General features: G+C 39.9%; 1 protein-coding gene across 1 annotated transcript in view; it reads left to right on the top strand.

The window, feature by feature from the left end:
• Nucleotides 1-23,780, top strand: part of NCKAP5 (NCK associated protein 5) — a 792,873-nt gene that overhangs the window by 501,566 nt on the left and 267,527 nt on the right. Inside the window, exon 5 of the mRNA XM_044913605.1 lies at nucleotides 19,981-20,068. Within this exon, the coding sequence (XP_044769540.1) occupies nucleotides 19,981-20,068 (88 nt within the window). The remainder of the gene's footprint in view (nucleotides 1-19,980; nucleotides 20,069-23,780) is intronic.

Raw genomic sequence — 23,780 nt, 5'->3', positions numbered from 1 at the left:
GATTAGGTACAGCCAGTGTACCCTGGAGTTGAGTCTAGTGTTCCTGTCACACTGTGGGGTGCCTCCTGCTCAATCTTGTGTGGCTTCATCACTCTTTTCTAGGGATGCAAGGTCAAGGAATAATCAGAGTCAAGGGCTGAATTTTTGGAGGACTCTTTTCCAGAACTTAATTAAGAAGCTTTAATTAAGATGTAAAACAGTGTGAAAGGAGAGACAAAGTCACACACAGGTCAGGCCCTGGCATTCAGAGCAGGAGAAGTTTGCTTCAACTGTAGTGTCTTCTGCTGGTACGGCCTCTGGCTGCTCTGATTCTCCCGCACTTCTGGCCTGTGCCCTCTCCTTTTCTTCTTTGTCTTTTCTATCAAATTATCCTATTGTATGGAAGGAAAAATAACTTCCCTCTGCCCTTCTGTAATAAAGTTCTTGTATAAAAGAAAGATTGATAAGAGAAAAATGAATGGAAGTTTATTAACATGTATACCCAAGTCTACATGGGAGATACTCAGGGAAAATGAGTAACACAAAGAGGTGGCTTTAGAATTCAGGATTGAATATAATCTTACCAGGGAAAGGACAGGAGGGATGTAGGGATCTTAGGAGAGACTAAATGATTTTTAGAAAAGGTGAAGGGGGCACTTAGAAGAATAGATGGGAGGTGTGATAGTGTGATAAAGTTGGTCTGGGTGTGGGCTGCTAGTCTCCTCCCCTGCACTGAGAGTCAGTCTCCTGTGGCTGATGAGACTCCCATGCAGGGAACTGATGACAATTGAGTTGCTTCTAGAAGATCTGTCTTTAGGCAGATAAGAGGAGTTCAAGAAAACTTATTCCTGAATTTGCCATTTTTCAAGTGCCTACAGCTCAGAATAATCAGTATACCAAAGTGTTATAACTTGGGGTGGCGCATCTTGAGTTCTTACAGTTATAAACTGTGGTGGCATATTCTGCTACCTTTCACTATCAGTTAATGTTTGCTTCAGAATAATACGGTAAACTACTCACAGTGAGTTGAAATAATAAAAATAAATGGGAACTGCAACATATTGAGTGACTTCTGTATACCAGGCACTCTACTATGTGGTTTCCTTGTAGGGTTTCCACTCTGAATTGCAACTCAATAAGCTATCCCTATTTTATACTTGCTAAAAAGGAAGTTAAGCAAATTCCATGGTATCATACAGCATAGTAGAAAAGTAGAAGAAATAAGATCACACCTCAGGTTTATCTTCATTCCTATGGCTAGGCCCATTTCCTTCATTAATATGTTTTCCTTCCAAGAGTCTTTGCATTTTAGTAGGCAACAATTTAAGCTTATAAGTGAAACTTTCATGGGTGACTTCTGAAAATCAATCAGGCTAGAGAGTTGGAAGCCTTTTAGATAGCCTCCACTCCTCATATTTCGTAGGATTCCTGTGTGGTTTGGTATAATGCCAACCATGAGCTGGTTTCTTTTTAAGATAAAATTTCCCTTCAGTTGCTAGAGCTGAAGATTTGTGTTCTTCTTGTCTCTGAATACCCACAAAAAAGCAACTGGAAAAGAGCCTTAGGAGCCTATCTTTCAAGGGCTTTTCTAACTGTTCTAGACCCCAGAGCAAATGATAACATGCTAATGGGAACATGAGCAACAGGAGCACTGGTACAGTTCTAAGTGATTTATATCCTTTAAGCTCTTGTCATCTTCACATCTTCTATTAGATGTGGTATCTGTTTTGTCCTAGAGGTGAGGACACAGAGATGCTCAGCTATTAAATCTAGCAGAGGTAGAAATCTGGCTTTCGGGAACCAGAGATAGTAGTACTAGCCATTTTGCACTTCTGCCTCTTCATCATGATCTTTATGCAAATAATGTGTTGTCTCTTGAGGAAGATAATACCTTAATAGCCAACATGCAGATAGTCTGATGGATGAGGCTTACCTCTAAAACAAAATGAGAACAGGGCAGTGTGCTCACAAGACCTCAGGCTTCTTCTTTGTGGCTTCCTAAGTCAACCTGATTGGTAGCCACTGTCTGAGTAGGGGGATCCTGTGCTCTCCCAGGTGACATGGGGGGAATGAAAGTTAGATGACCACATTCTGTCTGGGCTGGGATATCAGCAGGACACACACCCAGGACAATTGCGGGGAACACTGGAAGATAAGACTTGAGTGATAGAATGGTGTTGCGGACAACAAATGCTTGAGGAGTTGCTAGGTTGAAAAGATCAGCAAGATATGAGAGGTCAAGGAGAGCAACCTGCAGAGCTTGGACTTGAGTCACAGGACTCAGGGAGGTTTGAAAAGACTCTCCATCTTGCCCTTTCTTGCTGTTCCTTAAGAGCTTTGATTTGCTGTTCTTTCATTTTTTTTAGCCATCTTGGATGACCCCGAGAAATTAAGTGGTAGGTGACAAGTAGTACCCGTTGCAAAGCATGATTTTGATTATAAAGTTATGTTCTGGAGCTTTGCTTCAGCCCATGAAGCTTTTTTCAGTCTTATTGCTCCTATAATGTGGAGACAAGGGGAGGGAGGAGGGGAGAAACTTGTACAAAAAAGTCCTGGAGCATGAGGATTTGTCAGTGGAATGATTCTACAGTCTAGTAAAATGAGGAAGATTTAAGCTATTCGAAAAGACTTTTCTTTAGAATCTGCAGGCAAGAATGCTGTGCCTTTCTCTGTTCATTACTAATCGGGCAGCTTCAGCAATGTTTCCATTCCAAAAAAAGGAGAATTACTGGGGTTTGAATAATGGTAATCATGGCATATTTCACATTTTGAAGTTTGAATAACTCACCTGAACTTAATTGCAAAATGAAATACTGTATTTGTGCATAGCCCTCTGGTTCTACATTAGGAAAGGAAATGTATATTACACTTCCAAACACTGACCCTGCTTTGGTTTTAGGAATTTCCATAATGAATCTGAATACCCAAAGAATGTGAAATGCCAGAAGAATGCTCAAATGCCTTGAAGGTGGTGAGGATTAATGGAAATGATTGCCTTCAGAAAACATGGGGAGGAAAAAAATATATAAATAGGTTTTGACATCAGACATTAGCAGATGGTTTTATATAGGCACGACAGTATTGTCTTAGCACTTTGTTAATAAAAATTCTGCAGACATTGTTCATATTCTGTTTGTCAGGAAATGATCATATAAATAAAAATGGAAGATTGGTGTGGAAAGAATATAAATATTGAACACATTTCACGCTTGCATATCAATCAGTTAACAATGGGGTAGTTTCCTTGCCCTTTGTCATTATTCAATGCAAATTTATGAAATGGAAAAGGCATTATAAATTTGTTATGTCATTCGATTACATATTAAAAGGTGTTTTCATTTGAGTTGCAATCCATAAATATTGCATTACTGTACCTCCTAGTTTCCCGTCAAAATACATTTTCCTAGTTAGGCTAGCAGATGCCTTCTCTGTGAAGCTGATCACCCTGGATGTGGCCATTAGTTCTGTTCTGTTGTCCAGAGTCAGCTATCCTTTTCCTGAACCTTCCAGATGCATACTTCTAAGAAATGTAATAAAATCCTTCCTTATACTGAATGTTGTTAGCAACATGTCCAGACTTGGAAAAACTCCTCTTGTTTTATTATGATTCATTTTGGATAGTGGTCAGACCACATTTTCTTCTATAGCATTAAGACTATTTAATTAAGAATTCCAAAAGACCAGTTTTTTATATTATATTATATTTAGACAAAGAACATGCCAAACCTCTGGGGAAGGCTGCTAAATTATTTCTTAATACAGAAGGCCTGTGAAGATTTGTTTCCATCAGATTTTGGGTGAAATGTACCATCTGTTCAGCTAAAGAGCTTCTGTTATCAACGTAGGTAGAAATAGGACCATCTTTGTTTTCATCAGCTTTTTGTATCCGTGTGGCTATATTTCCAACTTTCCCAAATCCATTCTAAATCATCAGATTTCATGTGATAGTGACTCTCTTACCTCCCACATACTAAGGTCTCTTGTGTATAGGCCTGGGCCTTGAGGTAATTGACATCAGTCTGGCCACTGAACAGATGTTTTGGGTTTATCTGGTTTTATTGGTTGGCATGGGACCACTGCTTTCACTTTTGTGTGAATTTTTGTAAATTCAAGAGCAAATTTTATTTTCTTCCTTTTTCTTTTCTTTCTCCCAACTTTCTTCCCCATTTCCTTTGTTTGTTCCCTGTCTCTGAACCAAACCAAACACAGGGACCCAAATATTCCAGGCTGTTTTCACCCTTTGTACACACTATTCCCTCTTTCTGGGCATGTTTTTTCAAGTTTTTCCATTGGCTAATCCTCCTTTACCTCTATAGGCTTCCCCCAAACAGTGTCAGTTCTTTAAAATTTCTCTGTAAAGTACCTTCCTCGCCCACTGCTGGGTAGCTCACCTCTCTGCACTCTGTTTTCTCATGGTATGCAACCTGGACCATCGTTTGTGTTGACACACTTGTTCATGCCCCCATGAAATAGTAGTAAGTTCCTTTCGAGTAGAGACTGGGTCTTTTATCTTAGTGTTCTTTGCACTCAGCAGTGTTAACACCCAATAATTACTGGATTGATGGATGGATGGGTGGATTGTGTTTAGATGGAAATAAAAGTAACTGTCCCTTGCTCTGAGAAATGAAGTATATTAGACATGCTCACTGTCCTATCGGAGCTTTACAATTTAATTGCGAAACTTAAATATATATACAGACTTATGAGAGGAGGCAATATATGCTAAGTCCAACATAAAGGGGAAAAAGATAAAGGACTATAGAGAAATACAACAAACAGATCAAAGCCCCAGTGGACAAGGAATGGTTTGAGGAGGAGGTGACATTTGAGTTCTTCCGTAAGTTTTATTTCTCTTTACTCTTCTTCCTGCTACTACCAGAAGGAGCCAAGGAAACAAAAAGACTCCAGGAGAAAAAGAGTCATTTTTTTAATATGGTCAAAAGTAGCAACTCTAGAGTAAGTCTTCCTTATTTCAAATTCTTCCCTGCTTAGTAGCTCTGTGACCTTGACCACATTCCTTAGGCACTTCAAACAATAGGTTTTTCTTTCATCAAAAGGTGATTAAGCTGAGTTATCATAAGAAAACAAAGGGAGAGAGAAAGAGGTAATTTATGTAGCATTCTTACCATGATGGATGGTATACAGTAAGTGTACAATAAGTATTTTCATTATTATTGTTGTCATTATCAAAGGCCTTTCTCATGAGGTGTATCTGTTTTTAAGTGTACTCATTTAGTATGCCTTATTACATAAAGCAAAACCTGCTGTGAAAAGTAACTGTGCAACAAAAATCCTTTTAATATATTTATTAGACTGAACTGTATAAAACTCATTTTATAGATCAAAAGTGGTTAAATATCAGCAGTTTCATATGGTTCAACTTTATTATATGTGTGTGTGTGTATATGTATACACACATTTACACATTTAGAATCTTGCCTATAAATCAGAAAGTCTTGAAATGGAAAAATTACACATGAGAAAAGTTTGTGATCTCATGATCCACTAATTTCAAGCAATAGTCACAATGAAACTGTAGTTTGGTAAAGAGATTTGAGAGGTTCAGTGGAGTACAATATTAAATATTGAATAGGTAAGGTTTCAATTGCAGTAAGACCTTCATACCCAGACCTTAATATCTAGTCTAGGTCGTAAACATGGTCAATAACTCATTCCCATGTTTTCTTGGTTTTCACAATTTGCCAAACCAGAGATTTAAGCCTAGCATAGAGAATACAGTTCAAATAAAAGTTACGTGGCACTGTGATGTGCCACGGAGACAGCACACCTGCTGAGATGCAAACATTGGAAGAGTCTGATGACCTATATAGGTTAGGTTCAGAATGTTACAGGAATCCATTTGTATATGTGGATTTCCAGTGACATTTGAACTGATTCTTAAAGGATTTGAAGAGCTTTGTTGGGGGTAGTGGGGAGTTACATTATAGAAGGGAATATAATAAGAAGTAGGTCTGGAAGCTAGAAAGCAAGGGATATATTGCAAGAATGAATTCCACATGGCCAGGAATGACTGCACATATGGTATGTGAGGAGGAAAAGGAGGGAAATAAGGCCAGAGGAAGAGGGAGGTATTTCAAATGTCTTGCTTCGTGGTTCGCTCATTGTCCTGTAGGCAGGAAAGAGGAGTGCGTGCAAGGTTTTCAACTAAATTACTGAAACAGTAAGAATGATTGTTTGAAGAAGCTTCACCATCCCCATCGAATGGCAGGTGGGGATGGTGAAGTGCCTAACTAGACAGGAGAACTAGTTAGAAGCCTTTCAGAGAAGTTTAAGAACAGGAAATGAAGCCTAGTCTAGGCAGGGACATTGGTCAAGGAAAGAGGAGGACATCGAAAAGGAGGAATTGGCAGCACTTGGGAGGTGGTGGGAAGGAGTTGAAAAGAGGCTGCAGACCTTTCATCCCAAGTGACTAGGGATGATGATATGAGTATCAGTCAGGAAAAGAGACCTGTCAATCTACTTGCAGTGCAGAGGGATTTAATTCACAGAAGTACTTGCCTGCAAGACAAACAGAAGCTTCAAGGAGCAAAAGTCAGGGTGCCTCTACTAGCTCTCAAGGTCAAGCTGGGCTTGTGGTCCAGTTAGGAGGTTGCTGAGGCTGTGAAAGGTGGAGAGACGGTGTGAACTGCAGCAGCTGTGCAGCCTGGAGACAGGTGACAGAAGGGAGCGCAGAGTCCAGCCAACTGTGGCAGACCCAGGCGGTCTGTGCCACCATTGGCCCGGGAGGAAAAACATATGCTGCCTTTCATCTTCCAAAATATTGTGAGTGCATCTCATTCACAAAGCCAGAAAGCTGGCAATAGAGTCTGGGAAGATGCAGTTCCCAGGCTTCCTGCTGTTAAGCCAGCAGGGAAAGCATGAGAGAGGCTGGCTGGCAAGGCTGCCCAGGGCCCGAGAGAGAAGACAGGACAGGGCAGAGAGTCTAGGGAAGATGCGGTGGCTGGCAAATGTGCATTAGGTTCTGGCGGGGCATTGAGTTGAGCATGTCTGGTAGGCTCTTGGAGAGCCGGATATCGGCTTGGAGATTTAGATTTGAAAGTCTGAAGCAAAGGAGGTATAGATGAGATTGGAGAGAAAGATGGACGCAGAGAGAGGTAGGCGAGAGAGGGAGAGAAGACTGAGATCATGGCCATGAGGTGTGGCGATCTTTGGTGATGGAAGAGGGAGATGCCAGTAGGAAGCAGAGAAGTGTTCACAGAGGAAGGAAGGGCACCTGAACAATGTAGTCAGGAAGGTAATGGAAATGAAACTTTGAGAAGGAAGAGATGGCCAAGACAGGCAAATTGCTCAACCCAAAAGACTCTGAAAGGAGTATTAAATGTGATGATATCAGGTCCACCGAGGATGAGAAACCACCCTGAGCATGGTGGTCAGGACAAAAGTCAGATTAAAGGCAGTTGTTGAGGTGGATTTGGTGGGGAAAAATGTGAAAGCAGAATAGATAAACTACAGGTGGTAAAGGGTAGAGAGAAAAGACGATGGATAAATTGCAAAAGGAGAGTGAGGACAAAAGAAATTTCCATTTGGAGAACGTTTATGTTAAGTTGTTGACATTTGATGAAAATAGGAGCTCTTGGAACGAGAGACATAACAGCTGCCAAAAGGGCAGATTGAGAGCAAAGGTCCAGGAGACGTGGAGAAGGATGGAATCCAGGGTTCTGGTAGTAGCCAAGGCAGAAAGGGCTCAGAAGCCTCCACGTCTGTAAATTTTCTAATTGGCATTGCCATTGAGATGATCATGAGCATATTGAATTCCCCCAGAGAGTACGGTGTTTTAAAGCAAAGACAACAGCAATGTTTTTCAGAGAATGATAATCATCCAATCTATCTATGTAGAAAATCTGGAAATAAGCACCACTAAAAACACAACCAGTCAGTGCGGTACAAATTTCCTCCTGTATTGAGGTGCTTCCTGCCCCAAATAGCTACACTTATTAACTGTTGGTGATAATGACAACTTTCTGTTGCAGGCTGTGGTTGTGGGCCACACTCATACATAAAAAGAGCATTGACATTTGATTTACGTAACTTTACTGATCAGTTTCTTGGCTGTAGAAAAACTGTGATATCATTTTAGAGCCCCTATTATAGCCTAACAAGAGAGAGATAATTAAGTCCTAGGGGACCCATGTTCTAGCGGGTATAGCAGAAGGGGTCCTTTCCCTCCCCTTCCCAATCTGGGAGAAGTCTCTGCACTTCACAATTAAGCGTGCTCCTCTTCTTTGTCTGGGGGAGGCAAGGATGATTGGAGGAAAGTTGAATGTGCTGCTTATTACTTGGTTTTTGACATTTGTTTAGTGTAGGTTTATAGTCTGCCAATATGACAGTAAAACCACTTGGATGGACAGGAAGCCAAGGTCCTCGTGGTTTCTTGTGTTTGTGTGGAGGGAGCAGGAAAAGGACTTTGACCATAGATCTGAACATTTCAAGGCAGCACAGCTTTAAGATAAAGACAGTTAACATTGTATATAATCTATACATAGTACCGTGGTATTTTCTAGTAGTTAAATCAGCGTAGTACACAGATGACCCTTGAACAGCAGGGATTTGAACTGCACGGGTCCACTTATACGTGGATTTTTTTGTTTGTTTTTTGATACAGTACAGTACTGTAAATGTATTTTCTCTTCCTTATGATTTTCTTTTTTTTTTTAAATATTTATTTATTTGAGAGAGAGAGAGAGAGCACATGAGAGGGGGAAGGGTCAGAGGGAGAAGCAGACTCCCCGCCGAGCAGGGAGCCCGATGCGGGACTCGATCCCGGGACTCCAGGATCATGACCTGAGCCGAAGGCAGTCGCTTAACCAAATGAGCCACCCAGGCGCCCCCTTATGATTTTCTTAATAACATTCTTTTCTCTAGCTTACTTTATTGTAAGAATATAGTATATAATACATATACAAAATGTGTTAATTGACTGTTTTTGTGATTGCTAAGGCTTTCAATCAACTGTAGGCTATTAGTAGTTAAGTTACGCAGAATCCAAAGTTATACGTGGATTCTCAAGTGTGGCCGGGGGGTGGGGGTGTTGGTGCTCCTAGACCATGCGTTGTTCAAGGGTGAATTGTATTATCGCTCATCAATTACATTTCAAAAATCTTATCACTTGGCAGATTTTGAGTGTTTATCTTTGCTTAGTTTCTGTTATTTTTTTTTTTCTTTTACACTAAATCTGTAAAGTGTGCTCTTTCTGTGTGCTTTTACTTTTCAAAGAAAATTTATTTTTTGAAGTTAGTTTCAGTATATAGGTTCTCTGCCCTCTCCCCCCAAGTAACCTAGCTTTCATTTTGTACCATTGACAATTCAAGGATAAATGGACACTATTTTGGCCTAAAGTCACTGTATTTTTCAACATCTATTTCACTGGGCAGGAATGTGCAATAAAAGTGCTGTAGAAAAACTTGTATTCTATGATAAGGAATAGTTGAAGACAGTCGGCTTTTATTTAATGTCAACCTTGTGGCTGGGGAATTTTGCAGTTATTGGTATTAGTTTTATCAGAGCAGTTTCTTTTTCTTAGCAAGATATTCTGATATGGCCATTCTTTCTTTTCTCATAGATACTCCAGGCCAAGAAGGACATACTCTAAATACTGGAGGAAACCTAAATATCCCAAATTGTTGGGAGAAAAGACACATGTATAGGGAACGTAATGAGACAGGGGAAGTATTACCTAGAGACTCTGGTTGACATTGTTTGAAATGTAGTTAATAAACTTCTATGAATTAATGAAGGTAACTTTAAATGTATGTCATTCAGTTGGAAGAGCCTTAACTGACTTGGCTAACAATGATTTAAAATGCTTTGCATTTGATTAAAATGCCAACACCTATACAAGACTGAAATGGAGCACTCTTACTTTCAGTAGACCTCTAGACTAGTATGCATACACTTAAAGTATATTTCTCATTAAGAAAACCCACAATAAGAAATGTAAAATGACAAACCAAATCAGTAGTTGTGTTTGAAAATCCCTTCTCTGTCAAGCCAAATCCTATTCATTTCCCAAAGTTTAGCCTGGACCAACACGTCCAGAGAGCCTTTCTTAGCGTCTTACGTCTCTTTACCTCCATGGCATTTTCTTCTGGCACTGATTACACTGTAGGGTAAGTGGTGGTCTGTCTGTGTACCACACTTGGCAGTTTTTTTTTTTACTTGAGTTGCTAGTTAGAGCACAAAGCACATCATAAGCATGATTATCATATAAGGGAATAGATAAATGAATGAGGCAATAAATGAGTGAATGAATAAATGAATGAATAATTGTTCATATCACAGAAGGTGTTATTTTTAAGTTTTCTGCCATTGGAATTAAAATTAGTTTCATCTAAATATGATTTTCTCTCTATTTTTCAACACTGTATATTCCCCAAATGAGTAACTCCACAACTTAAGGAAGTTCCACCCACCAAGGATAAATTGATACTCCACTGCATGATTTGGGTAATAGGAAAAGACAAGAGGGGCGCCTGGGTGGCTCAGTCAGTTGAGCGTCTGACTCTTGTTTTCAGCTCAGGTCATGATCTCAGGGTTGTGTGATCAAGCCTTTTGTTGGGCTCCGTGCTCGTTGCAGAGTCTGCTTGAGATTCTCTCTCTCTCCCTCTCCCCCCCCTCACATACATGCTCACTCACTCTCTCTCTAAAATAAATAAATCTTAAAAAAAATAAAAATGAAAAAGATAAAGATATGAGATACACACTGGAGTCCCTAACAAGCTAACAAAATAGTTGTAAAACTAAGAAACCTGGACATGAAATGGTTTTTATGATATTTAACAGTGCCAGCTAGTATATAGGTAAGTGTTTTGGGAGGACATGAAAATACGACATAGATTCTCATAGGTTAATGTGCAAGAATATGCTCGTAAAATACACAGATTCCTGGCCTCCACTCCCAGAGATTCTGATTTACTGGGTCTCAGGTGGACCTGGGAATCTGAACTTCTAATGAGAACCCTTGGTGATTTCCTGCAGGAAGTCCCAGGGAAAATACTTTTCAGTGGACTAGGGAGAGACTTCTATGGGCCAGAGTTATCAGGAAAGCAGGAGGTGGGACTCAGGCTGGAGCCTGAAGGATGCTTGGATAGGCAAGGAGGGGAAGTAGTGAATCTCCTTTTTCTTATGGTAATTGGCAGAAACATCTCTATCCAAATACCAGATGATTATGATGATTGACAGAATGCATTTTTGTGACATCCCAGTGCCATGTTACTCTGGGAAGTAATATGGAAGGCATATTACTCTGATGCTTCCTTTTTTGTTTATTTTTAATCTAGCATAGAAGCAGATTTTAAATTGACTTCTTTCCCCCAGTTTTCACTTTTTACCTACTAAGTCTTGACAAGTTTCTAAAGTTCAGAGTTTCTAAGAATCAAACATGCCTGTTATTGCCATACCTTAAGTTGTGATGACATTTTAAACAAGGGCTATTGGGTGAAGAGTAGTGAAACATTAGATGTCTCCCTCCACTAACACCACTAGGAAACCATCTCTTCCATTTTCTTGCCAATAAAACTCAGAAGGTTACAAAAGTTTTGTGGACATGCAGGTTGTTTTTCCATGTTGATAGATATTTACTATAAAATAAGCTGCATCAAAAACATGACTAACCACTGTCATGCTGAAGCTTGATAGTGTGTTTTTCAAAGCAAAGCAGACTTTGAAGGCGTTTGTTTGAAGATTCCTTGATCAGAGGGAACACATTTGTGGGTCATTCAGAATGCTCAGAGAGACTAATTGCATAGGCTGGCAATCAATTTGGCATGAATGAAAGAAGAGTGACAATCAATATCTAGCTGGGAAGTGAGAGGAATTTCAATAGTGACAGCTCAGTTGCCCAGCAGAGGGAGATAAGTAGCACCCAGTAAGAAGAGACCAACAAGATGCTTCTTGTCTTTCTTGAGTTTGGGCACTGAGTCACCTAGAGACAACTTCGTATTGTATCATGATCAACACAGTTAACTTATTCTCCAAACCAGTATTGTCTGAAACATTGGGGAGAGGTGCTTTATCTCTCTACACTGTCTGAAAAAAGACAAGGTGGGTGCCTCTGTAAAGTCTTAACTTGCTTGGCCATTACTCCCAAGGAGCCTGTTCCCTGCCCTTCTCATGTCATTGCCAAAAGATCTCTGTTTCAAAGGGTCTTGACTTCTGAAAGAACTATCTTTAAAACCACAATAAAAACAAGCGCCAATGTATATAACATTTTACATTTTGTCTTAACATCTCTCTATGGTAAGGAGAGCTGGCATGAAATACCCGTTTTGCAGACAAGGACGCTGAAGCTCAGAAAATGTGATTTTTCCTAAGTTACATGGCTGGTAAGATTATCTGCTCCCAGACCTAACTCTGCCACTTTAGGGAATGCCAGGGACTGAGATATACTGACTATTATGCCACGAGAGTTGAGGTTGGGAGAGGATTTGATAACACTACTTCTCTGGGTGTGCTATGGTTTTGTAATATCTGCTTGCATAAGAGAAACCATTCTGAAATCTTGTGGATCAAACATCACAAGAAGTATGTGATTTAAAGAGCAAGCCCAGTGAAGAATGCCCTATTGGCCTTCATGAGGCTACAGAAGCCAGTTTTGTGGATTCATAATGTACTTCTTTGCCATGATTGAACCTTTTTGTCCAAAAAATTTAACCCTACAGTTTGATCCCAAATATAGCCAACTGTATTTTCCTGACCTTCTCTGACACACTCACAAAAAAAGGGGGGGTGGGGAAGAGATTGCTGCCAGTTACTTACTGTTCTGCCCTTGTACATTATTCATATCCGGTGTGACTGTTGGTTCGACCTCTCTGAGCTTTAATGACTTAACACTTGTCAAGGTCCAAAAAAAGAAAAAGGCTTTAAGGTGTGGGAAATGAGATCATGATCAACACAGTAGCTTATTCTCCAAACCAGTACTGTCTGAAACATTGGAGAGAGGTGCTTTATCTCTCAAATTCAAGATGAGTTTGTCAATGAGAACCAAGTCTAATCATTTCATTCAAATATTAATTTTCTGTGGGTCAAATCCCAAACAGATCCTGAAGCATGAGAGAATGGAGTATCATCCATTTGGTGTATATTTTGGGGGGTTATAAGTATCTGATGAGGAGATAGTTAAAACTGTAGAGAAAGATGTAACTTATCTGAAACATGGTGAACCTCATTTTGAATATCTAACATCATTATATTGCTGTATTTAAACTTTCAAGAGCCCAGTGAATATTAAGAAAGAAATCTTGATTGTCTGATCCACATTGTATTATCTTTTGACTAAGGTAAAATTATAAAATTCTCATTTTAAGAAATGGGAAAATGCTGTTCCAAGTTGTTATACTAGTTTTATAAAACAGAATAGCCTTTGATTAAAATCCAGTGACTATTCTCACATTATATTCAAATATTTTTTATTATTCATATCAACAGTGACCAAAAAGAATAAATATTGAGGGCCAATGATAAATTGAACTATCTGCTATCTTAAGAGTTCTCCAAACATTTGAATACTGAACTATAAAAATCTATCCCCCAAATAATACATTTATATTAAAAGTACTTATCCTGTCAATTCAAAGTCTTTTCTGAGCCATATCAGACTCAAAGAACATTCGTGCTTTGGACTACTCAAGAAAATTTTTAAAAAGAACTAAATCTGAGTTTATTTGTGAAAATTCATTATTTCAAAGAATTCTATTAGGACACGTTACAAGGATAGATTTAGAAGTTAAGTAGGTAAGCTCATGAGGCTGGGCATGGGTGGTTATGTGAATTGTTAACTATTTTGTAATAACAAAACATGGTCATCATAATAATTAACAATTATTGCATTAATTAAAACCTCTACTCCATTAAGGGAAGTGACCTGTTTTGTAGACCTCTTAGGGATTCTTGGGATATAGTGCAAACCCTGCCTTCAAAGTATTAACCAGGACAGTGGAAGGTACTGAGCTACACTTCTTTCTGGCACTCACTCACACATATAGGATTCTCCCTCTTTCTCTTTTTCTTTCTGGATGAGTGTGAACTCTGTAGTCACATGAATCCATAAATCCAACTCCATGTTCTACCACTGTTGAGCAAAAACACTTGAGGTTTGCTTGTTGACATTCAGGCGATTCCCTTCAACTCCACGTGGAGAATGGGACTTCCCTGAATGCATATCTCTGCTTCCTTGCCTTCTCCATGTCTGCCTCTCCCCATTCAGTGGGCTCCCTGTCCAGGATCAGCACCAGCCTGCCTACGGGAAAATTTATGGCTCTTTCTGCTCACATACACATGGCTCTGAGTGAATATGATGCAGTAATTCAAATTGGACTAGCACCTTTCGATCTATTTATGAATGGTGTAGCAGCCTCATGAGTGAATTAGAGCACTACGGTTTCTGGGCAACAGTATTATTCTTGCAAAATTTGTGCTGAATTAAAAATACATATCATCTAGGAAAGAAATAAGAGATTCTGGCCCTCCACATTTATCCAGAGTGAGCTTCGGTTTCAGGGCAGTTTTCAATTATCTTTGCTGTAGATTTACTGTCCCTAACCATCGCAGCGGGGATAAGCAGAGATCAGGTTAAGAACATCAAAGTCACAGCCGACCTGGGGATTGTCCCTGCTTACATGCTTAGATGTGCTAGCTTCTATGTGAGGAAACTCTCGTTTTCTGAGGAAACGAGTTGGTTCAGATGGGCGGAACCCTATACTAAACCAGCAAAGTTTCCACATGAACAGTTTCCTGTTAGAATTGAAAATTAGTAGGCTTTTCTCTCCACTCCAAAGCTTGAAGAAAGCTTTGCACTGCGGTTAAAATGGGGAGGTAGGATGGGTTGTTGAGCAAAGCAGTGGGAATGGAATGGGAGAAAGAAAATAAAAGCAAATGATATGGGAGGTCATGCAAAATATGTTTTTTTTTTTTTTTTTTTATTTTTTTTTTTTTTTTTTTTTAAAGATTTTATTTATTTATTTGAGACAGAGAGAATGAGAGAGAGAGAGCACATGAAAGGGGGGAGGGTCAGAGGGAGAAGCAGACTCCCTGCCAAGCAGGGAGCCCGATGCGGGACTCGATCCCGGGACTCCAGGATCATGACCTGAGCCGAAGGCAGTCGCTTAACCAACTGAGCCACCCAGGCGCCCCAAAATATGTTTTTCATTAAGATAATTCTATCCTTTCTGCCCCAGCAGCAGAGCAGTGGACTGCCTGTGCAGAGGTTAGTCAGCCAGGAGTCCGATGGTGTTGAAGGGTATCCAGGCTAGGGCCTGAATCTAGAACCCTGATCTCATTAGGGTACTGTTCCAGCCCTCTAAGCTAATTAGCTGCAGATGAAGCATATTAACTGTGGATGCATATTCAGGGTGACAAAAAGAGCAAGGAGTTATTACTGGGAGATGGTTGGTTTGTTTTGCTAATGACCAGAAGCCCGGCATTTAGCCCCAAGTATCACAGCTTAAGACTTACCCTCCAGTCTTGCTGGCGCCTCTCATTTGTCACTACTTCTCTCTGGCCACTTAGACTCACATATAGGTCTGTGAGGAAGTGAAAAGGAGCCAGGGAATGGATGAGGAAAGAAACTATTAGATTGATTCATTCACTCAAAAAGAATTTATGGACCACCTACCCAGTAACGGTAGCTATGCTCAGTTGCTAGAGATAAAATAAACAAGGCAGAGCCACGGACCTCAAGAAACTCAGAGATCATTAATAAGGCAGAAATGAATGGGTTATGGTCTTGCAACCTCTCACAGAAAAGTCAATGAGGGAATATTGAGTAATTTCATTGTTGATTTCATTATTAATGTATTATGTGATTAATCAGCAAGCACTCATTAGAATATTTCTTGAAATGGGACTCAGTTCAGCTTTCAGTTGGAAGAGCCCCATCAATTATCAGTTTGAGTTGGGGAGAATGGCTTCTTATTTTGCATTTACTTCGTTCTATTTCTGTCAAAAATGAAGTTATGCTAAACTGAGTGTCTGATCATAGAAGTCACAAAAGAACACTTCAATCTAGCATTCTGATCAGTTTCTAGCATGTCATTAGGCAAAAACTCTTATATTTATACCTGCGCTGTCTGAAATACACTGTTGACATATGAATTCAGTTTCTCTTCTCTGACTTGTGTAGGACTTAGCTTTTTAAAAATAGTTCACTTAATATACTTTAGAACTTAATACATCTCTCCAAGTAAAATTTTGGCCTATGTATTTTTAGTTGACAGCCACTTGACCAGTATTTAAGGGAAGAAAGAACTTAGTTTCAGGTCAGAACAAAAATAAAGAAAGAAAGAAAGAAAGGACTGGAAGACATTGATTAAGGGTGGTGTTAAACCAACTAGCAGTTTTAAAAAAATGAAAGAGAAAAAAACCAAAAAAGACAATCTCTGCCTAGACCTGGCCTGGAAAAAGGAATCAGCTTATTTTTAGCCACATTTGGAAAACAGATTGTAGAGCTGTTCTATGTGAAGACTGGTAATGCAAACCCTCACACATCAGCTATCAAAATAATAAAATGAAGTAAAATGTCATTGGGCATCAAGCAACAATGGATAATGCTTCACAGTCTTTGATTTTCAGGAAAATAAATAGAGATGTTTGCTAAATGAGAATTTAAAAAAAGGAGATGTCATCAGGGAATAAATAATAGTATCTTCTCATCAGGTTCAAAATATTTTCTCTGTGACCAGATTCATAAAAGTTATGAAAAGATGACACAACTTAATTTCTTACCAAAGGTTAGGATGGGTCACTGCAACTCTGTTCCAAGCTGTAGTTTAGAAATGTAATTGGTTTTAATTAATCATGAAGTGGTGCCAGAAAAAAATGTTCACAGTATTACTGTGGGTCTTGGCTGCTTGAGAATCTAACAACTACCAGCCCACCTCATTTTTTCCTCTTTTTTTTTTTTTTAATATAAAGCCAAGAAGAATGGGGGAAGGTGAAGAGATGTTTTTCTTTTTGATCTAGCAACTTCTGCATAGAACTTTTAATTATACAGAAGAGAGAATTCAGCAAGATACGCACTGACATAATTATATTTCAACTTATGAAGAAAAAAAGACAAGATTTTATTTTAACTGAGTCTAACATTTGGGACACATTTAAGCCAAATGTTTATAAGTGGATGAAACGTGGATTAAAATAAGAAAGACCTGCAGCTTCTGTGCTAAGGGAGGAAGAAGGTAGATGAATATTTAGAAAACCAGAGACCAGTCCCTGATCTGCCCTGCACAAACTGCCTGATCTTTGGCAACTTGTCATCGTTAGCATTACTTTTTTTGTTGATGATTGATTTGGCAGACAGCATGGGAAATCTGCTACCATTGAAGAGATTGTCTTTGTTTTTTCATAGAGTGAAATCGAATATTAGAAATTGGCTCTGATCACTTAATATTTCAGGATCTGTGCCTTCTTCACACCTGTTTTTTTATATATATATAAATTTAGTTTGTCTTTTCTACCAGACTTTAAGCTCTCCCCAGGTCAGAAATGGTGTTTTTGCCTTTTTGGGCTCAGCATCCCATAGATGTTCACCAAGGTAACTCTTCATTAGGAGTTAAGACTCTTTTCATTTAAAATCATTTCCTGGGGCACCTGGGTGGCACAGTCGGTTAAGCATCTGACTCTTGGTTTCAGCTGGGGTCGTGATCTCAGGGTCATTAGATCAAGCCCTGCATTGGACTCTTTGCTCAGTGCAGAATCAGCTTCAGATTTTCTCCCTCTCCCTCTGCCCCTCCCACTTGTGCTCTCTCTCTACAATAAATAAATAAACCTTTGAAAATAAAATAAAATAAAATAAAATAATTTCCTGGATGTAAAAAAGGCCTAGTGGAACGAGGACGCTCTCTTACGGTCAGGAAAAATGGTTTAGTCCTAACCTACCCAACTAACCATGATCCTGTGAGGAAGCCGTTAACCTTTCTGTGTCTCTGCTTTCTTATCTACTACATGGATGTAATGATCTTTTACAAGTACATTATAATGATTAATAGATGAGAGTTCTTTGACAAGTTTGAAAGTACTGTTTAATTTTTTTGTTATCATTAATAACACAAGACTTGTGAAAATACAGGGAACAGATTTTGCTCTCCTGGCTAGATGCACAAAAGAGGTAGCTCATATAAATGTAGTCACAAAGCATTCTTTGACACTTGTAATGGTGTCCCCTGTCTTCTGAAATCCTGAGTGGGTCTTGGTGACATCCCCTGTGGAGGCAGAATTTCCCCAGTTATAATCCAGATTTGGACTGGCCCAGATCATCTGTAATTTCCTCACTCTGCTGCTAAGTAGTTTTATCATATTAGAAAGGTTGGCATTTTCAACTAAACTCCTTTGGTTACGGTAATGGTCTTGCCACTTCATGGAATTCATTGGCCTCCTAGAGCCCTTAAATTGCCATGCCAGAAGCTCTTAGTAAAAGAAAGAAGCTGATCAGCCTGCTTTCCCTCAAGTCTTTTAAACTAGTAAAATACATGCTTCAGAATGGGACTAGAGGAAACAGCCAACTCAGGTTCTGAGAAAAGAGCACTCACTGTGTTCAGTGCATTTAATTCAGGTGTCCTGCTCTAAGTGTCTGGTTCATGTATCCTCATGGATCGGCCATAAGGACAAGGTCATTCAAACACAGAATATACATGGTCAGTTCCTGGCACAGAGTAACTACTTAATACTTTTTAAAATGAATTAACAAAGGTTTCATATAATGGCATCTACTGAGTACCTACTTTATCTATAACTGAGGGAGACACATAAGAAATCTATGACATGGTTCTTTACCAAATATTGTAATTTACTTCAGAAGACAGAACATACATATGTGAGATATTTGAGCATTAAAGTGGGGAATTTTTAAGTGATAGAATGAATGATATAAAGCATACGACTATAAAAATTCAAAGAGGGGCGCCTGGGTGGCTCAGTCGTTAAGCGTCTGTCTTCGGCTCAGGTCATGATCCCAGGGTCCTGGGATCGAGCCCCGCATTGGGCTCCCTGCTCGGCGGGAAGCCTGCTGCTCCCTCTCCCGCTCCCCCTGCGTGTGTTCCCTCTCTAGCTGTGTCTCTCTCTGTCAAATAAATAAAATCTTAAAAAAAAAAAAATTCAAAGAAATGGGGCGGGCAATGAAGATGTCTCTTAGGTACTGAAACTTGAAGTAGATTTTGGAAGATGGTTGGAAATGAGAAGATGCGAGGGTTTGGCATTTCAAGAAGTAGTAACAACATGAGACAATGTCTGGAAGTGGAAATTGGTGTGTTTGTTTTACTCTTTATTTTGGGTAATGGGGGATGGGCACATGAAGTAGGTATGTAAGAAAAGATAGGATTATAATATACAATATACATTACAATATAACCCGCAGAAATACTAATTAATATGTACCAGGATGTATGTGTAAAGATGTTTATTATTTAAAAGAATAAAAATCTTAAAATAATTTAAATTCCATCAGTAGAGGAAGGGTTAAATAATTTATGGTGCATTCACATCATGAAATACCAGGAAGTAGCTGAAAAGAATAAAGTAGATCTTTGTGTGCTGACATGGAAAGACCACCATGGAAAGACATAATAGTGTGTTAACAGTGAAAATGCATTCATACAATATTCGTCAACTTTGAAAATTAATTTTAAAAAATCAAAGTGGTATTTCAGGAAGATTAAGGTGGTGACATTGTGCCAAATTAAAAGGGAGTGATTGGAAGTGAAGAGGGATATTGGGAGATGTTTGCGTCAGTACAGATGCAGAAGGCCAAGGATAGGGACCTGAATGGTAACGAGAAAGAGAACTCAGAGACATTCTGGAGAATGATTTTAAAGGACTTCGTGACAGACTTCTAATATAGGGGATGAAGGAGAAAGAAAAAAAAAGTAGATTTCCAGGTATCAGCTTAGGAAATACACTGAAGAAATATTTCTCCTAACTAGAATAGACCCATTTTAATCAAACCTTCTTTAAAGAAAATTCTTTATGTATTTTGCTTGTTTGTTCATTTCTCAGGATGGAAGAAACAGTAAGAAATCTACTACAGAGTCAAGGGCCTCCAGAGCAGAAAAAAGAAGAAACTGTTAATATAATGGTCTATCAGGTACGCCATGTTTCTTACTCTTAGCTGGGCACCAGTTGGCTTGTTTTTGTTGTATTTCTTTAGCTCTGTCCTCCCTACCGCAGAGATAAATAGACAAGTATGGTCCAGACCCCGGTGCTGGGAGCCATGCAGTCACCTCTGCTTAAGGAATCATGTACATGTTTACTTATCTCCTTCATTTCTTGAAGTGTGGCTGTGAAACAAATTGTAGATTTGGTTGTAGGAAGGTGCAAAAAGTCAGTTTATAATGAAACAGAGAGACCTATAAAAGTATTGTAGTACTCTGTGGTCAGGGCAATAAGACAGGTATCTATAACATTCTCTGGGAACACAGAGGTGAGGGACTCATTCCATCTAGGGAGTTAAGTGTCATACCTCTAAGAAGTATGACACTTCGTATATTTCAGAGGTGTGACACTTGGGGGCCTGAGGGATAGGGAACAGGAGGAAGGATGTTGCAAGAAAAGAGGTGCCTAGAGGAAGATACACTGGTTGAATTTGCATGGCAGACCCATGGAGAATAAGAAGCTCAAGGTAAGTAAATAATGGCCTGGTGAGATAAAAATCTCAACGGTGAGACTGAGGGGACATGGAAGAGCTGGGTGGGGTCACGCTTGCATGCTTGCAAGGGCCTAACCTTGAACCTTGGGCAGTGTGGAGTTTAAAGAGGTCCAAGGACAGTAAGTGGTAGATGAACTAACCAGTCTTTGTCTTCTGATAGTCCTCATTCCATGGTTCTTTAACACTAGCAAAGCAGCCAGGGTGGCAAGCAGGGCATCCGATCTGAGCATGACTGAAGTTGGCCACACAGACGAGAAGGCTCTGGCAGTGTGGGGAAGGGAAATACAGCAGAAAGAACACAGACACTCGACATAGATACATTGAAGACTTTTATTGAAATAAAAGACTTCAAATCACAATAGAGAACTGATAACCATCACACAACTCTGCATAGGGAGCTTAAAAAGCTAAAGAAGACAAGGAAATGGGAGACATTTGTGGAAATCACTGGGCAGCCCTAGATTTTTGCCGGCTAAAAAGCAAGTGTGTCTGGGGAGGCAAGCATAGAAACCCCACTGATAAAGATCATGTCACATGATTTTCCCTGAATTTATGGAATCAGGGGTCTACAACCCAACTTGTTATCAAGATTGGGAGGAATCTGATAATAAAAGTCGCAATATTTTTTAAAGATTTATTTATTTATTTGAATGAGAGAGAGATAGAGGCGGGGCAGAGGGAAAGGGGAGAGAGAATCTCAAGCAGACTCCGCAGTGAGCATGGACCCCCAATGTGGGGCTCAGTCTCACGACCCTGAGGTCCTGACCCGAATCAAAATCAAGAGTCAGATGCTTAACTGACTGAGTCACCCAGGAGCTCCAAAAGCCATGGTATTATATGAAGTTAAGAAATCTAGGCAGAGTTAACCTTATTAAGTTTATGCCCAAAGTAGTTGACTCTTGAAGCATACAGTCTACTTTATGACAAGGGGCAACTGTTCTCCATCTCCAGGGAAGACTATACAAGGCACTGACTTCTTACCAGGGAAGGAAATAAATTAGCTCCAAAGGACAGTAGGAAGAAAATCACTAACATCCATTTCTAGGGGGAGGGTTTAGATTCTTCTTTAGGGGTGGTCTTTACACAAGGAATGCATGGTCAGCTTTTCCTGATGTGTGTTGGCCTAAAGTCAGGATAAGGATTTAAGTCCTCCTAGCTCTGGATCTTTCCTAGGTATTATGTGTGCTTTGGTAGAAAAAGGAGGTCTAAGTCAAACACAGGACTTGCTTCTGCATTAAGTGGTTCTGTGCAGCCTAAAAGAGTCCTGTGAATCCCAAACTGAAGTAAGTCATCCCTTCCTTCTCACAGGTAACACCAGGCTCCAGTTAGAACTAAATCATTCAGTGTTTGTCTGGTACCTTTCCCGATCTCCTCAGGATGGTTCTGTTTCACCCAGGTTCTTGTTTTCTTTCGATCTCTCCTTTCTAGTCTCCCCACCACTTATTAGCCAAACCTGCGGTGTCGACACATACCCTCAGATTTCATTTTGTGAAGTTGGAAGCTCCTTAGAAAAACAGATACAGTTTTAAAAATGTGGTTTTTTTGTTTTTGTTTTTTTTTTAGACTTATTTATTTATTTGACAAAGAAAAAGCATAAGCAGGGGGAGCTTCAGAGGTAGAGGGAGAAGCAGGCTCCCCACAGAGCAGGGAGCCAACACAGGGCTCGATCCCAGGACCCTGGGATCATGACTTGAGCCAAAGGCAGATGCTTAACCATAAAAACGTGTTTTAAAACTATTTCCTCTCTATAACCCAGCCTATTGGGTTTGAGAAATTAGCTCTCCTCTCTGGGGAGGAGACAGTTAATAACTTGAATGAATGCTACATGGAAGGGATTTTTCAGTCATGACTCTAATTGGCCTGTGGCTCATTGTCCAGAAAATGGGAGAGAGACATTGGTTGTAAGAGCCATAAAATCACTTATATCTTCAAGAGATATTTATTGGGCTTCTAGCATATACTGGGCACAACCTTGTTCTCTGGGGGTTCAAGGAACTGAGAATGAAGAGAAGAGAAAAAGGAATGTTGCTGGGTGGCACTGAGTCCCAGGAAGGTCCCTGCTATCTCACAAATCCTAGTCTAAATATGGCTGAGGGGAGCAAAAGAGGGTGTGCAAAATGCGCGTGGTGATGCTGGGAGAGTACGTAGTCAACACTTCCCTGAAGCCACGTTCTTTGTTTCACGTAAGAGCTGGGAAATTTATTGCTTCATCATATGGGGTGTTATTAGCACCGCTGACTCAGATTTTCCAACTGTGAGATTTCTCTGACAGGAGCCGGAGGCCCAGGAAAAGGTTAGGCCCATGGGAAAGCTAGAGTTTGTTTCATTTTCCATCATGGAAGTGTTTATCCTGAGGCTTTTATCACTGAGTTAATATAATAATAGCAGAGTAATAGCTTCCTGTGTCCCAGGCCCATGCTAATTGCTTTGCATGCATTAAAGGCTGGTCATATTTTGTTCTAGGGGTGTGTTCCTGAAGACCTCTCGTAATTTGTTATTTATGTTGTTTCTAGCTTGCATAATTGAGCATGGATTCTCTCAAAGGACAGTGTTTTTTTCTGTTCAGCAGCTGAAGCAGACCCACCATGAGGCAGCCGGTGGTTCACAGTTTACCAGCTTTACCACTGTGCAATGCTTGACTCTTTTTTAATTTGGAGAATTTTTGTGATTTCAAGGTCTGCGCACGAAATAACATTAGTCACATTTATATGTGACCACAGTTTCCCATTTGCCTCACTCAGAGTCCCACTGAATGCGACTAGATTGTAGCACCCTCAGTCCCCACCACAGTAGTGTTACTGTCGCCATCTTACAGACGTGGACATAGGTTCAGAGAGGGTGAGCACTTGCCCCAAGATGCACAGCCTGAAGTCGCCCCCAAGGCCCTTGCACCCTAATGGGTCTGACTCCATGCCCTCAGCTCTTCATGCTGAGGAATTCAGAGAGACTAAATGATGGGACCCAGCTTACCCAGCTGGCTCTTGGAACTTCAACCTGGGTCTTTCCTCTTTTTATCTAGTGCTCTCTTTATTCATTCATTTCCTCATTCATTCCAATGATAGTTATTCATTTACTTTTTACCAAACTCAGTGGCTTGAAACCACACGAATTTATTCTCTTGTAATTCTGGAGGTCAAAAGTCTATACTCAC

This window comes from Neomonachus schauinslandi, chromosome 3 (assembly GCF_002201575.2).
Source record: "Neomonachus schauinslandi chromosome 3, ASM220157v2, whole genome shotgun sequence".
NCBI classification, from domain to species: Eukaryota; Metazoa; Chordata; class Mammalia; order Carnivora; family Phocidae; genus Neomonachus; species Neomonachus schauinslandi.
This window is presented reverse-complemented; position numbering and strand designations above follow the sequence as displayed.